Source organism: Myotis davidii, unplaced genomic scaffold (genome assembly GCF_000327345.1).
Source record: "Myotis davidii unplaced genomic scaffold, ASM32734v1 scaffold880, whole genome shotgun sequence".
Taxonomy (NCBI): Eukaryota; Metazoa; Chordata; class Mammalia; order Chiroptera; family Vespertilionidae; genus Myotis; species Myotis davidii.
This window is the reverse complement of record NW_006292566.1, coordinates 69,750-81,955: the sequence shown is the minus strand read 5'-3', so window position 1 is coordinate 81,955 and position 12,206 is coordinate 69,750. Positions and strand designations below refer to the sequence as shown.

Here is a 12,206-nt window from a genome sequence, read left to right as displayed (position 1 = left end):
GCTCATGGGAGGAGGAGGCGGCCCAAAGGTGAGCGGCCCCGGCGCGCGGGTTGCCGGCCCTAAACCCAGCTCGAAGGGATGCCACGACCGGACAGGGAAGCCCTTCCCCCGCCTCTTGCAGCTACCAGCGGCCCGGGGCCTGGCCCACGCCCTGCCACCGCTTCCCCGCCTTTCTCCTTGTGATTGCTGCTTATCTTGGTGGGGGGAGGGGTATGGATTAAGGACCCAGAGGGACCATTTGAGATCCAGAGGGTATCTGTCGGGGCCACTGCGCTAGCCTGCGACACCGCCGCCCCCCTTCCCCCTCCCACACACACTCAGCACCCCCCCGTTGGGGCGCAGAATTGGAGAAGGTCGTCCCTAATGCGGGCTTGTGGGGGTGCAGAGGCTGTTGCTACCGGAGCTGAGGGCCTTTGGCCTGTGGAAGGCTCAGGAAAGGACTCATGGGGCGGGCGGTGGTGGGGGGGGGCGCTGCAGATCCACCTCTCCTGTGTACCCAGGCCGCCGCTGGCACCCCCACCTCCGGGTGCTCAGCTGGCCACTGCGGAATAAAGACAGTCGCCAGGCTGCTGCGGAGGCAGCCCGGGTGCTGTGGGAGGGGCTGGCACTGCCAGGCTGAGTGTAGCCGGCCTCCCTCTGCCTGTCTGCCCACCTCGGGTGGTACACAGCAGTCTGGCCTGGAGGGGAGGGGGCATCATTGGGCCCAGCCATAGCAGGTTATCACGTCCTGGGAGAATGTGCCTCTGGCTGCAGCAGTGGAGGGAGAGTGGGAAGGGGGCTGGAGGAGCAGTGGCAGGTTCTGGTGTGGCATCTGCAGTGCTCCTGTTGTGCAGCGTGGGGTGCCATGGGGGTGCTGCGGGCCAGGAGAGCAGTGCTCTCTCTGCTCTGGGCCCCAGACCTTGCCCCCAGGGCAGCCCTGGGCTGTGAGCAGCATCAGCGCCCCTCCCTGCTCAGAGGACAGATGTCCCCTGCCCACTCCGATGGCTAATGAGTGCTGGCCGAGGATGGGCTGTATCCTGGATCCTGTCGTCAGCAGGGCTGGGAGAGTTGCTGGGCAGATTCTCACCTCTGCTGCCCTCAGCCAGGAGGAAGGCTCCTGGCCCCAGCAGTTGCCTTTGGGAGCAGTGAGTCCCACGGTCGGAGATGCAGGAAGATGCTCAGAGCCATCCTGTGCTCCAGGGCCCTTCCCAGCACCACGTCTCCTCTCAGGCTGAGGCTGACCTGGGTCCCAGAAGTTTCTCCTGGACAGAGGGCTCCAGGGGCCATGGCTGTGGCCAGGGGAGGCCAGAGGGAGTCCTGGTTATGTTTCCAAGACGTGACGCTCAGAGGGAAAGGCGAGGAGGGGGCCGAACCCACAGCAAAGAGCCGTGATCAGACTGACCGGGGGTGCAGGAGCTGAGGCACTCCTCTGGGACAGCGCTGCCTGGGCAAGAATGGGGAGATGCTCTGGGCTGGTCCAGGTGAAACCTGGAGGGTGGTGACCAGCAGCAGCCTGGGCAGGCCTGGTGTGCAACCCGGGGACAAGCTCTGCAGATCAGCGAGGCTAGAAGAAGCCAGGCAGGAGCAGAGGAAGCCCAGATATTGCAGGGTCGTCCCCCACCTGCCTTTCTGAGGCCCCACATGCCAAGCCCTCCCACCCCAGGCTCACCCCAGACCCCTGGACACCAAGGGGGCAGAGCCTCCACTCCACTATCTCCTGAGTCCATAGCCTCCCTGGGCTGGGCAGGGCAGTGAAGCCTGCTTGGGTCCTGTCCTAGCCATCCCTGGGTGCCAAGAGGGGAGCAAGGGTGTGAGCATTTGGAGTCCCTGGTGAGCATCGGTGGGGTGATGTGGGCTAACCTGCTGGGAGCGCAGGAGTCCTGCCTCTGGGGGGCTTTCGGTGTGGCTTCTCCGCCCCTGGGTCATAGCTAGCTGGACATCTCAGGTCCTTCCACGCTGGCTTCCCTGAGCGTCTGCCTACTTGTGCCAGGCACCACTCCTCTGAGGAAGAGCCACAGTCCCACCCTCACAGTCTTGATGCCTAGCCACCTTTGCAGGTAGTGAGCTCCTGTCACTAGATGCCGAGCAGAAGGCACAGTGGCGAGGGTGCTGTCAGCTGGGTTTCTTGGTCATGCATGCACTCAGGGACATGCGTGTGCTGCACGGAGGCCCTGGGAGCAATGGTGTAAAGTCGTGAGGCTGGCACTGGGGTTTGGGTGTCCTGGGACCTGAAGGGATTGGGTGTGACATGCAGAGAGTGAGGACACCTGTATCCAGTGACCACATGTGTGTGCACACACATTTGCGTTTGAGTAACTATACATGGCGGGGTGGGGTGAGGTGCATTGGGGGAAAGGGGTGAGCATGGCTCTGTGTGTGGTCAGTGTGCAAAGGGGCATGTCCTAGCAGGCATAGCGGTGTGCACCTGGCACAAGAGCCAGGCTGCACCCAGCCAGGACAGGGAGGGGTCTCCTGACTCTGGACTGGGAGCAGCCTTTGGTGGGGGGTGTGGGCTGTGCCTCTCTCCCTCCCACACCCAGGCTCCGAATAGGAGGTGGTCAGCTCTCCCCTCAGTTCCCAGGAATGGGGTCTGGGCTGAGGCTGGGGCGGGTCCTTGAAAGCAGGGAGGTCCAAGACCCTACAATAGCTGTTTCCTCTGTGCCCACCTAGCCTCCTCTAGCCTCATGGGACTGCTCGAGGATATCCTGAGCCTTCCCACCCGATCCCCACTCTTTTGCCCAGTGCTCAGACCCATCCCCACATCCCAAGAGGGAGAGGGAAGCTGTAGGTCCACGGAGGCCTGTGGGTGAGGATGCACTCCCGGGAGGCCAGCCCCCGGCAAGGGGTCTCCTGCAGGAGCGGGGAGCCAGTGCAGGGTGGAGAGGGAAGGGGCCTCATGGGCCCTGGCTGGTGGTGGTCCTGGGCCCCAGGTCCTGGGCACCTGCAAGGCTGGGGAGGGGGAGCAAATGAGGAGGGGGACCTGCTGCCCTACAGAGCCAGCCTGCTCAGTGGCTGCTGAGGCAGGAGGAGCGGTTGCCTGGCACCTCTGCTGTTGCCATGGTGACAACGGAGGTGCTAACTGACTAATGAGTCCCTCTTGGCTGCAAATAACAATACTGTAGTGGTTAATAGGGCCTCACTGGCAGATCCTTGGGAGGCAGGAGGGGACCAGGTAGGGCCTGGGGCCTGGCTGCCCACCCCCCTGCAGCCCCGGCTGGCATCACCCCTCCCCTCTCTGGTCTCTGCCTCACCCCCTCCCTGTCTTCCTCCAGCCTGGATTCACACCCTGCTGGTTTGAGGGGCAGTTAAAGACCAGAGGGCAGTATAGTGCTGTCCACTCTCCCAGCCCCTCCCTCCTCCCTGTGCTGGAGTTCAATTTGGCTCTTGTAGTTTTCAGTGGGAGGTGACTGCCCCACGCACCTGATGAGGACATTGAGGCAAGTGCCAGGTGCAGGACCCCCTGACCCACAGTGCCCCCACCCCCAACTGTGTCCCTCTCAGGGTCCTGGGCCTCTGGCTGGGCTCTTGGTTCCACGTCCCAGGGCAGGAGGCTCTGCTGGGCCTGCAGGAGAGGGTGTGGGAGGCCTGGTGGCTGTGGCCATCTCAGCCGTGAAGAGGTGCAGATTAGAACTCAGAAGCTTTCCAAACTGCTCGTGAAGGAATCAAATAGCCAACCCCACCCCACCCCACCCCCATACACACACACACACAAGCTGGTCGGGGATGTGGTGGAGGGAAGAACTGATGGAATAAGGCCTGGGGTTCTGTCCAGTCTCCTTGGCGTGACCGTGGGCTGGTCTCATCCCTTTCCTGAGCCTCAGTTTCCCATCTTAAAGCAAAGGCAGGACCTGGCAGGTGGGGTGGGGTGGCAGAGGCTTGGCACTGAGCCCCCAGGAGGGGGCTTCCACACAGGGTTCTGCCATCTCCTTAACCTCCTCCTCCCTCTGTTCAGCCCAAGGGTCTTTGAGACACGCTGAGGATCCCAGATATGGATCACCCATGTTGACCTTGATCCTTGGGTTACCCCCACCCCACCCCATCCTGGGATCTGCCAGCCCTTAGAAGGTACTCCCAGACCCTAGGCCCCCACTGTGCTGGAGCACCCGCTGTCACCACCCCCTTTTTGTGAGCGTGAGACACACCCTGCGGAGAAGGATACTGGCTGCAGACGCTGGGTGGCGAGCTCTAGGCCTGGGCTGCAGACCTGGGATGGTTGTGGCAGCAGAGGAGCCCCCAGGAGCCCAGCAGCCTGCAGAGGCAGCTCTGACACCATCCCCCATCACCTGTCTAGATTATCAGCTTATGGAGCGATTGGGTCATTCAGATCAGAGAGGAAGGGTGTGCTGCCTGGGGGGAGGGGACTTGGCAGAGAGGGGCCCTGGGGATTGGGAAGATATGGGGACCGGAGAGGGGAGGGGAGGTAACAGAAACCCCAGAGGTGTGCCAGCCGTGTGGCAGGGTCCAACGCACTGTCAGAGCTAGCAGAGGGGTGCCAATCCCTTCCCCCCCTTCCCAGAGGAAGGCTGTGGGTGCATGGCAGGCTCTGGCGTCCTGGGTGCTGGGGTCACACACTGGCCCTTCCGAGGCTGCTGCTGACTGGCCACCTCTCCCTGCAGGTCTGGTACCATGCCCGGTCACTCCGAACCCTAGGCCACACCTGGGCCATCAGAGCAGCCCTTGCTCACTTCAGGGGGCACCCCCTCCCCACTGCCCACTGCCCACCATGGCCGGGGACCGGCTCCCCAGGAAGGTGATGGATGCTAGGAAGCTGGCCAGCCTGCTGCGGGGCGGGCCTGGAGGGCCGCTGGTCATCGACAGCCGCTCCTTCGTGGAGTACAACCGCTGGCACGTGCTCAGCTCCGTCAACATCTGCTGCTCCAAGCTGGTGAAGCGGCGGCTGCAGCAGGGCAAGGTGACCATCGCGGAGCTCATCCAGCCGGCCGTGCGCAGCCAGGTACCAGCGCGGCCAGTCCTGCTGCCTGCCTCCCCCCCACTCCCCGGCTCCCGTCACCGCCAGGTGCAAGGCTGGGCTCCTCAGCCAGGTGTGCAGGACCATGTCTGGGGCAGCCGCCCCCACCCTGCCCTTGAACCCAAACCGACTCCTCAAGGTCAAAATGCTCAGAGCCACCCTCTCCCGGGCTGTTGTGGACAGCTCCCCTCCTCCTGCAGCTTCCGTCCCCAGGGCGGCTCTCACTGACCCCATCACCCCTGTCCCTGTCTGGATCCTCACTGAGCCTCGCATGGAGGTTTTCACACACACCAGACAAGGCCATGTCCCAGGGGCCCAGCATGGGCCCAGAGAGGGGTGCTGAGTGGATGAGTGAGATGTGACCGGGCACTGGGTGCACTGGGGCCCAGGCCGAAGGGGGCAGTGGACCAGGATGGCAGCTGGGTCAGGTCCATACTCGGGTGGCTTCGAGGACTCAGAGGAGGATGGGGCATGGCCAAGGGGTTTTTTCTCTCGAGTCCTGAGTGACCCAGAATTCTCTCTGTGGCTCCCAAGAATGTTGGGTCACCTGCAATGGACAGTCCTGTCTCTGCTCCCAGTAGCATCAAGTCCAGCTGGGGAGGGACAAACTTGGGCCAGTGGCCTGGGAAAGCAGTGGCACTTCTCATGGGGGTGAGAGTGACAAGCCCAGCAGTCTTGGAAGCTGTGGGGAGCTCTAGGTCACAGGCCCTGCCCCTTGCAGAGCCTGTTGTGAGAGGACCCAGGTGAGAGCCCCCACCCCACAGGCTGACCCAGACAGGCTCCCTGCAGCCTCAATGAGGGGAATCCGGCCATTAATCACCCCGGTGAGGACTCCCTGCCAGAGTGCAATCCCGTTGGCTGCCAGTGACATCATCGGGCTGGGCTGGCAGCTCTGCTGGCTTAAGGGCTGAGCGCTGGGTGGTGGGGGTATCAGCCTCTCTCTAAGCAAAAGCTGCTGAACATCTGGCCCCCAGGCTGGGCACTGGGAGGGGGAGGAGGGCAGGTGGAGCCCAGCCTCCAGCTGCTGCCTCCAGAATTGGGGGGCTTTTGCTGCAGCTCTGTCTCCCCTTAGCTGGCTGGGGGTGCAGGGAGAGGAGAGCCAGACCCAAAGGTGCCCTGCCTTCAGAGCCCCAAAATGTGCCTCCCGGGGACTCTGAGGATGGTTTCCCTCATGTTGGCCAATGCAAGAGCCAGCCCAGGCCCTGGCTGTGCCATCCTGCAACTGTGAGCCCTGCATGTGTGTGCCTGCTGGGGACATGTCACAGCCACCCGTTGTCTCTTCCCCGTGGTCTGGCCCACAGCGGACACCCATAGTGCTCGTTCCCTTCACTCTTGGACGCGGTCGCGTGGGGACCAGCGTCCCTGCCTCTCCTGCTCTGAGGGCCTGCCTGTGTGGCCATGGGTGTTTACACCTGTTCAGGTAGAAGGTGGGTGGTTGGGTGCCTGCCCTCCCCTCAGGCAGCAAGGTGGCAGCAGACCCTCCCTCCTATCACCTGAGCCCCTCCCTGTTGGTTCCTTGACCTCTCCCCTCTGCTCATGGCCCCAGGCAGAGGCTGAGGAGCCACAGGACGTGGTTGTCTATGACCAGAGCACCCTGGATGCCAGCGTGCTGGCTGCAGACAGCTTCCTCTCCATCCTGCTCAGCAAGCTGGACGGCTGCTTCGACAGCGTGGCCATCCTCACAGGTGAGCGCCCAGGGCTGGCGGGATGCGGGACACCCTCCCTCGGCCTCTCTCCCTTGTCCGCTTGGCTGAGGGGTGCGAGGGGGGTAAGGGCATCCAGGAGTTGGAGTTCCAGATGGATCCACCCTTATTCTTCTCTCTAAGCCCAGAGATCAGCGTCGGCTGGGGCAGTGGTTCTGTAGTTCTTGGGGCCCCACTGTCCCCTCCCCTGGGCCCCCACACTTTGGGGCCCCCTCCACTAGCAGGTGAAGAGGTGAACAGAAGGAAACCTGCAAATACCTTTTGTGGTGGGAGTGGGGAGAAATCTAGGCAAAGATGTGGGTGGCTCGGCTGGCAGCTCCCCAGTAACTGTCCCAAGGAGGGGTCACAGGCTTCAGCCTCTGGAAACCCGTCTGAACAGAACTGGTCCCCCATCAAGAGGGCCCCTGAGACTCCAGCCCAGCAGGATGCCTGGCAACAGCCCCTGGAGCATGGCCTCTGCCTGGTGGTCCTCAGAGGTCCCCACGGTTTCCTGTTTCCCAAAGTAGCCAGGCCAGTCTGGAGGCTGGGTAGCCCCTACACACACACACACACACACACACACACACAAAACACACCCCACAGTGGTTCCGCTGGCTCCTTCCTCCGGAGGCACCTCTGTAGAATCTACTCCCAGGACCCTGGGGTGGGTGGGGCTGGCCTGTCCCAGGAATGTGCACCTTCCCTGCCCAGGACCAGGCTTTTGTGGGTGCTCCTGCCCCTGCTCTGTGTGTGCCAGGGGCTCTGACAGGCAGGTGGAATGGGAGGTGTGGAGAGGTCAGATGTCTGGGCTTTGTACAGGTGTCCTGGGCAGCCAGGAATTCTCCGAGGGCCCAGCCAGGAGCTGGCAGTGTGTGCACACGCGCCCTAGCATGAGTGGGAAGAGGGTCCCAGAGCAGCTTTGGGGACGTGGGGAGGTGGCCAGAGCCTCTAGTGGTTTGTCTCCCGCCAGGGGACCGGGCCCCTCACCCCGCACTTGGCAGGGCAGGCCTGAGCGAGAACGCACCAGGAGGGCTCACCGGGACCTGGCTGTGCCCCCTGGTCCTCTCTTCCCGCTCTCGCTGCCCAACCCTGCAAGGTTAGAGTATTTGCCCCATTTCTCTGAGAGCCAAGCCATGATTTCTCTGAGGGTCAAGAAATCATGACCCTTGTGGTAGAAGGAGGACTCATCGGGACCCCAAATCAGGACCCAGACATGGGGACAGCCTTCTGGCCTTGCCCACAGCTCCCACCCGGAAGTGAGCAGTCCCTTGGGCAGTGAGAATAGGAAGGACAGGCTGAGGCGGGGAGAGGGGAACCCAGCACAGGGGTAGGTTGGCAGAGGCTGGAACTGGCAGACTGACCCCTGGGCCAAGGATGAAGGGCGCTAAGGAGCACTGGGACAGGAGGACAGCACTGCTGTAGGGAGCCCTCCGTCCCCCATTCCTCCCCTGCCCCCCCTCCACCTCCACCACCATAGGGAGGTTGTCAAGAGCCCGAGAGGGTCATGAGGTTAGGCTCATTGGGGTGCGAGAATCAGCTGCTGGGACCCCAGTTCCCTGTCCCCCACCCCACTGGGCTGTGACGTAAGCGGGGAGGTGGAGGGAGGGGGGACCCTGGCCCAGCACCAGTGGCCACTGTGCACGTTGCTGCGGAATGTGGGCTGGGGGATGCCACTGCCCGATGGGTGCGCCCCTACGCCCTGCTGCACACGTGGCACGCTCGGACGCTGGCTGGAGACCCGGCGGAGCAGCCCGGGTGTGAAGGGTGGGTGGGGTCCCCCGGGAGGGCAATGGGGGGCGGCCTGGTGCTGGAGCGCTTGCGGCAGAGGCAGGGGGTGGGGCGGCGTCTAGGCTCGCGTTTGTGCGAGTCCAGGATTGCATTGTGAGGGCAGACTGCCCCTTCGGGATGCCCAGGGGATAGGTAGGGGCGCCTGCCCAAGTCTGGGAGTGCGGGGACCTGCAGAAGATCTGAGTCAGCTGCCACTGCTTCCCTCCCCAGAGCCTGGGTGGCTCTGACCTGGCATCTAGGGGGTTCAGAGGGAGCTTCCCAAGCCAGTTGGCTCGAGCCAGGTGTGTCATGGGGGCCTTACCTGAGGAATTGCAGCAAAGACTAGCAGGCTGTGAGCCATGCAGACTTTCCTTGGGGAGGATGCTCCTGGTACCACCCCCACCCCCACCCCCGCCTTGGACCAGGGGTCCCTAGCTCTGGGTGGTGAGCAGGAGCCAACCCCCAGGACCCAGCTTGGCCTCCTCTCCAGGAGGGACCTCCAAGGCTAGCACTTCCCACTTCCTAGCCTGGAGGCCCCCCATCCCCACGTCCCCCAAAGTCATGCCCCTTCATCGGGGGCACGGGGGCACTCTGGTTGGGGATTGCACAGACTGGACTCTGAGCAGCTGGGCCAGGGTGAAGGCTGAGGCCCCCAGGTGTCTGTCCTTGGGAATCAGCCAGATCTTCTGCAGACCAGGGCAGGAGACCACACCTCACTCTGCTGCCTCCTCCAGCTGGAGAGGGTAGGCCTCAGCCCCATTGTCTCATTGGATGGACTGGTCCACTGAGACCAGAAATAGCCTGCTGGGCAGGGAGCAGGGAAGGTGCCTTGGGGCTTGTGTCTCCAGAAGTGCAGTCTGCCCCAGGGTGCCACCTGGCAGGCCTTCCTCATTCTACCAAGAACTGGTGGCCACTGGGCACCCAGCCAGGCTGGTGCAAGCGCGTCCACTCTCAGTGTGTCATTACCGTCATTCTCTGTGAGCCTCCCTGCCTGGCCGTGTGGCGTGTAGGACGAGGAACAGCTCTGCTGGGGTCACGCACTGGGTCAGGGGTACCCCAGGGAAGAACCCCACCAGGTCATTCCGGCCAGTGGGGGGCTCCCTCCTCTGACCCTTGGCCTCGGGCTCAGATGTGCTCTGCAGGACGGTGGCAGTGCACGTGCCAGCCACATGTCGTCTGTGTGCCTGCTGCCTGCCCTGCATGCTCCCAGTCCCCAGGGTGCCCAGCTCCTTGGTCTTTGCTGGTGGAATGAAGCCACCACTGGGGCGCAGATGCCCCTGCGGGCTGTGCCCATTCCAGTGGGTGATGTCATGCCCAGGAGGAGGGGAGGCCCCTCAGAAGCTCTTGCCTCCTGGTCCTGGCACCCACTCCTGGCCCACGGCTCCCAGCCAGAGGGAGGAGGAGGTATTGCATCAGCCCAGGGGGAGGTGGAGGCCCAGCCTGGCCCAGCCACAGGTATGGAGGAGCTGTGTGGTCCACACCCACGACCTGGGAGCCTGCTCCTGCCTGGGCCCTCGCGTGCTGTGCTGACCGCCACCTCGACCCCACTTTACGAGCATCACAGTGGCGTCTCCAGGGGGGCCAGCCCCTGACTAGCGCTTGGAGGAATGTGGGCGTGCTGGTCAGGGGCTGTAGGTGCACAGCACCAGCTCGAGCTGCAGCGTGGGGGGAGATGGCCTCCAGCACCCGGCGCTGAGACCAGGGCTCAAGCCAGAGGGTTGGCCGTGGGGCCAGGTTGGGTGGGGCCGGGACACTGTGGCATCAGTGCCCTGGGCTCTCTCCTGCCCCAGCCATGCCTGACCGTCTCCTTGCTCCTCCTATGCAGGGGGCTTTGCCACCTTCTCCTCCTGCTTCCCCGGCCTCTGTGAGGGCAAGCCTGCTGCCCTACTGCCTGTGAGCCTCTCCCAGCCCTGCCTGCCAGTGCCCAGCGTGGGCCTGACCCGCATCCTGCCTCACCTCTACCTGGGCTCTCAGAAGGACGTCCTGAACAAGGTGTGTGCACAGGCCGAGGGGGAAGGCGGCAGGGGGAGGAGGGCGCTGAAGGCCGATGGGAGGATGGATGAGCACGGGTTGGGGTTACTGGAGGACCCAAGGGGTAGCCGCAAGACTAGAGCCGGGCTCGGGGAAGGGCCCTGCAGGGCAGGGCGAGGAAGTAGTGCCCTGCCCCCTCAGCGGCAGAGCCCACATGCCAAACCACTGATGTCACTGGGCCCCTGGCCAGCGCTGAAAGAATCCCGTGTTTTTAAAATGGTGACGAGGGAAGAGGGTAAAGCCACCGCCCAGGCTGCCCTAAAATTCCTGGGAGCCAGGCAGGCTGTGGGCGGGGCTGGCCGAGGCCTGCGGGCTCCAGGATGGAAGTGGGCGGGGCTGCGGGGCCCAGCCCCGCGGCGACTTCTGAGGCTCTGGGATCTGGGCGCCCAAGGTCCTGCCGGCTGCGCCCCCTTCCAACCTGCCCCTCCTTCCCCCCTGTCCCTCCAGGATCTAATGACCCAAAACGGAATAAGCTACGTCCTCAATGCCAGCAACTCCTGCCCCAAGCCGGACTTCATCTGCGAGAGCCGCTTCATGCGCATCCCCATCAACGACAACTACTGTGAAAAGCTGCTGCCCTGGCTGGACAAGTCCATCGAGTTCATCGGTGAGGGAGGCGCCTGCGCCCGCTCCTGGGGCTGGTGGGCGGGAGAGAGGGGAGGGAGGAGGTGCCGCTCCCGCTCCCGGAGAGGTAGCTGCTATTATTAGTGGCAGGGAGGGTGAGTTTCCTTACCTGGGGGAGGGAAGGACTGGCCACTCCTGCACTCATCTGGTCCCCCCCCCCCAGATAAAGCCAAGCTGTCCAGCTGCCAAGTCATCGTCCACTGTCTCGCTGGCATCTCCCGCTCTGCCACCATCGCCATCGCTTACATCATGAAGACCATGGGCATGTCCTCAGACGACGCCTACAGGTAGCCAGGCTTCCCTTCTGTGACTGGGAACTGCCTGCCCCTCCTCTCCTCCCTCCACCCACTAGCATCAGAGGGGCCCAGGGCTCAGGGCCTGCTGGCTGGGGAGGGAAAGGGGGGAGGGAGGCCTGAATCAGCCCAGCATGTGTGGGTCTGACAGCGCTGTGTGCCCAGCAATGGGCAGTTGGGGCCGGGGAGGGGTGGATGCCCAGCCTGACCGTGGCCATCCGGCTGCCTCTTGCCCCAGATTTGTGAAGGACCGGCGCCCATCCATTTCGCCCAACTTCAACTTCCTGGGCCAGCTGCTGGAGTACGAGCGGAGCCTGAAGCTGCTGGCCGCCCTGCAGGGTGATGGGGCACCCCTCCCGGGGATGCCCGAGCACCTCCCAGGCCCTGCAGCCCCCCTGCCGCCACTGCCACCACCTACCTCAGAGAGTGCTGCCACGGGGAGTGCAGCAGCCAGCTCAGCCAGGGAGGGCAAGCGGGGCACAGGCAGGGAGCCCCCCTCGCCTGCTGCAGCCCCTGCTACCAGCGTGCTGCAACAGGGCCTGCATGGCCTGCACCTCTCCTCCGACCGCCTCCAGGACACCAACCGCCTCAAGCGCTCCTTCTCGCTAGACATCAAGTCGGCCTACATCCCCAGCCAGCGACCAGATGGCCCCGGGGCCCCTGACCCTGGCGAGGCCTCCAAGCTCTGCAAGCTGGACAGCCCATCCGGGGTACTAGGCCTGCCCTCGCCCAGCCCCGACAGCCCAGATGCAGCAACCGAGTTGCGCCCACGACCCCGCCGGCGGCTCCGACCTCCAGCGGGCTCCCCAGCACGCTCCCCTGCACATAGCCTTGGCCTGAATTTTGGGGACACTGCCCGGC

At 64.0% G+C, this 12,206-nt stretch overlaps 1 protein-coding gene across 1 annotated transcript in view; it reads left to right on the top strand.

Moving 5' to 3' along the window:
• Positions 1-4,462: 4,462 nt before the first annotated feature.
• Positions 4,463-12,206, top strand: part of DUSP8 (dual specificity phosphatase 8) — a 17,347-nt gene continuing 9,603 nt past the window's right edge. Inside the window, exons 1-6 of the mRNA XM_006766000.2 lie at positions 4,463-4,933; positions 6,495-6,633; positions 10,223-10,389; positions 10,876-11,035; positions 11,216-11,339; positions 11,584-12,204. Of these exons, the coding sequence (XP_006766063.1) occupies positions 4,703-4,933; positions 6,495-6,633; positions 10,223-10,389; positions 10,876-11,035; positions 11,216-11,339; positions 11,584-12,204 (1,442 nt within the window). The 5' untranslated portion in view covers positions 4,463-4,702. The remainder of the gene's footprint in view (positions 4,934-6,494; positions 6,634-10,222; positions 10,390-10,875; positions 11,036-11,215; positions 11,340-11,583; positions 12,205-12,206) is intronic.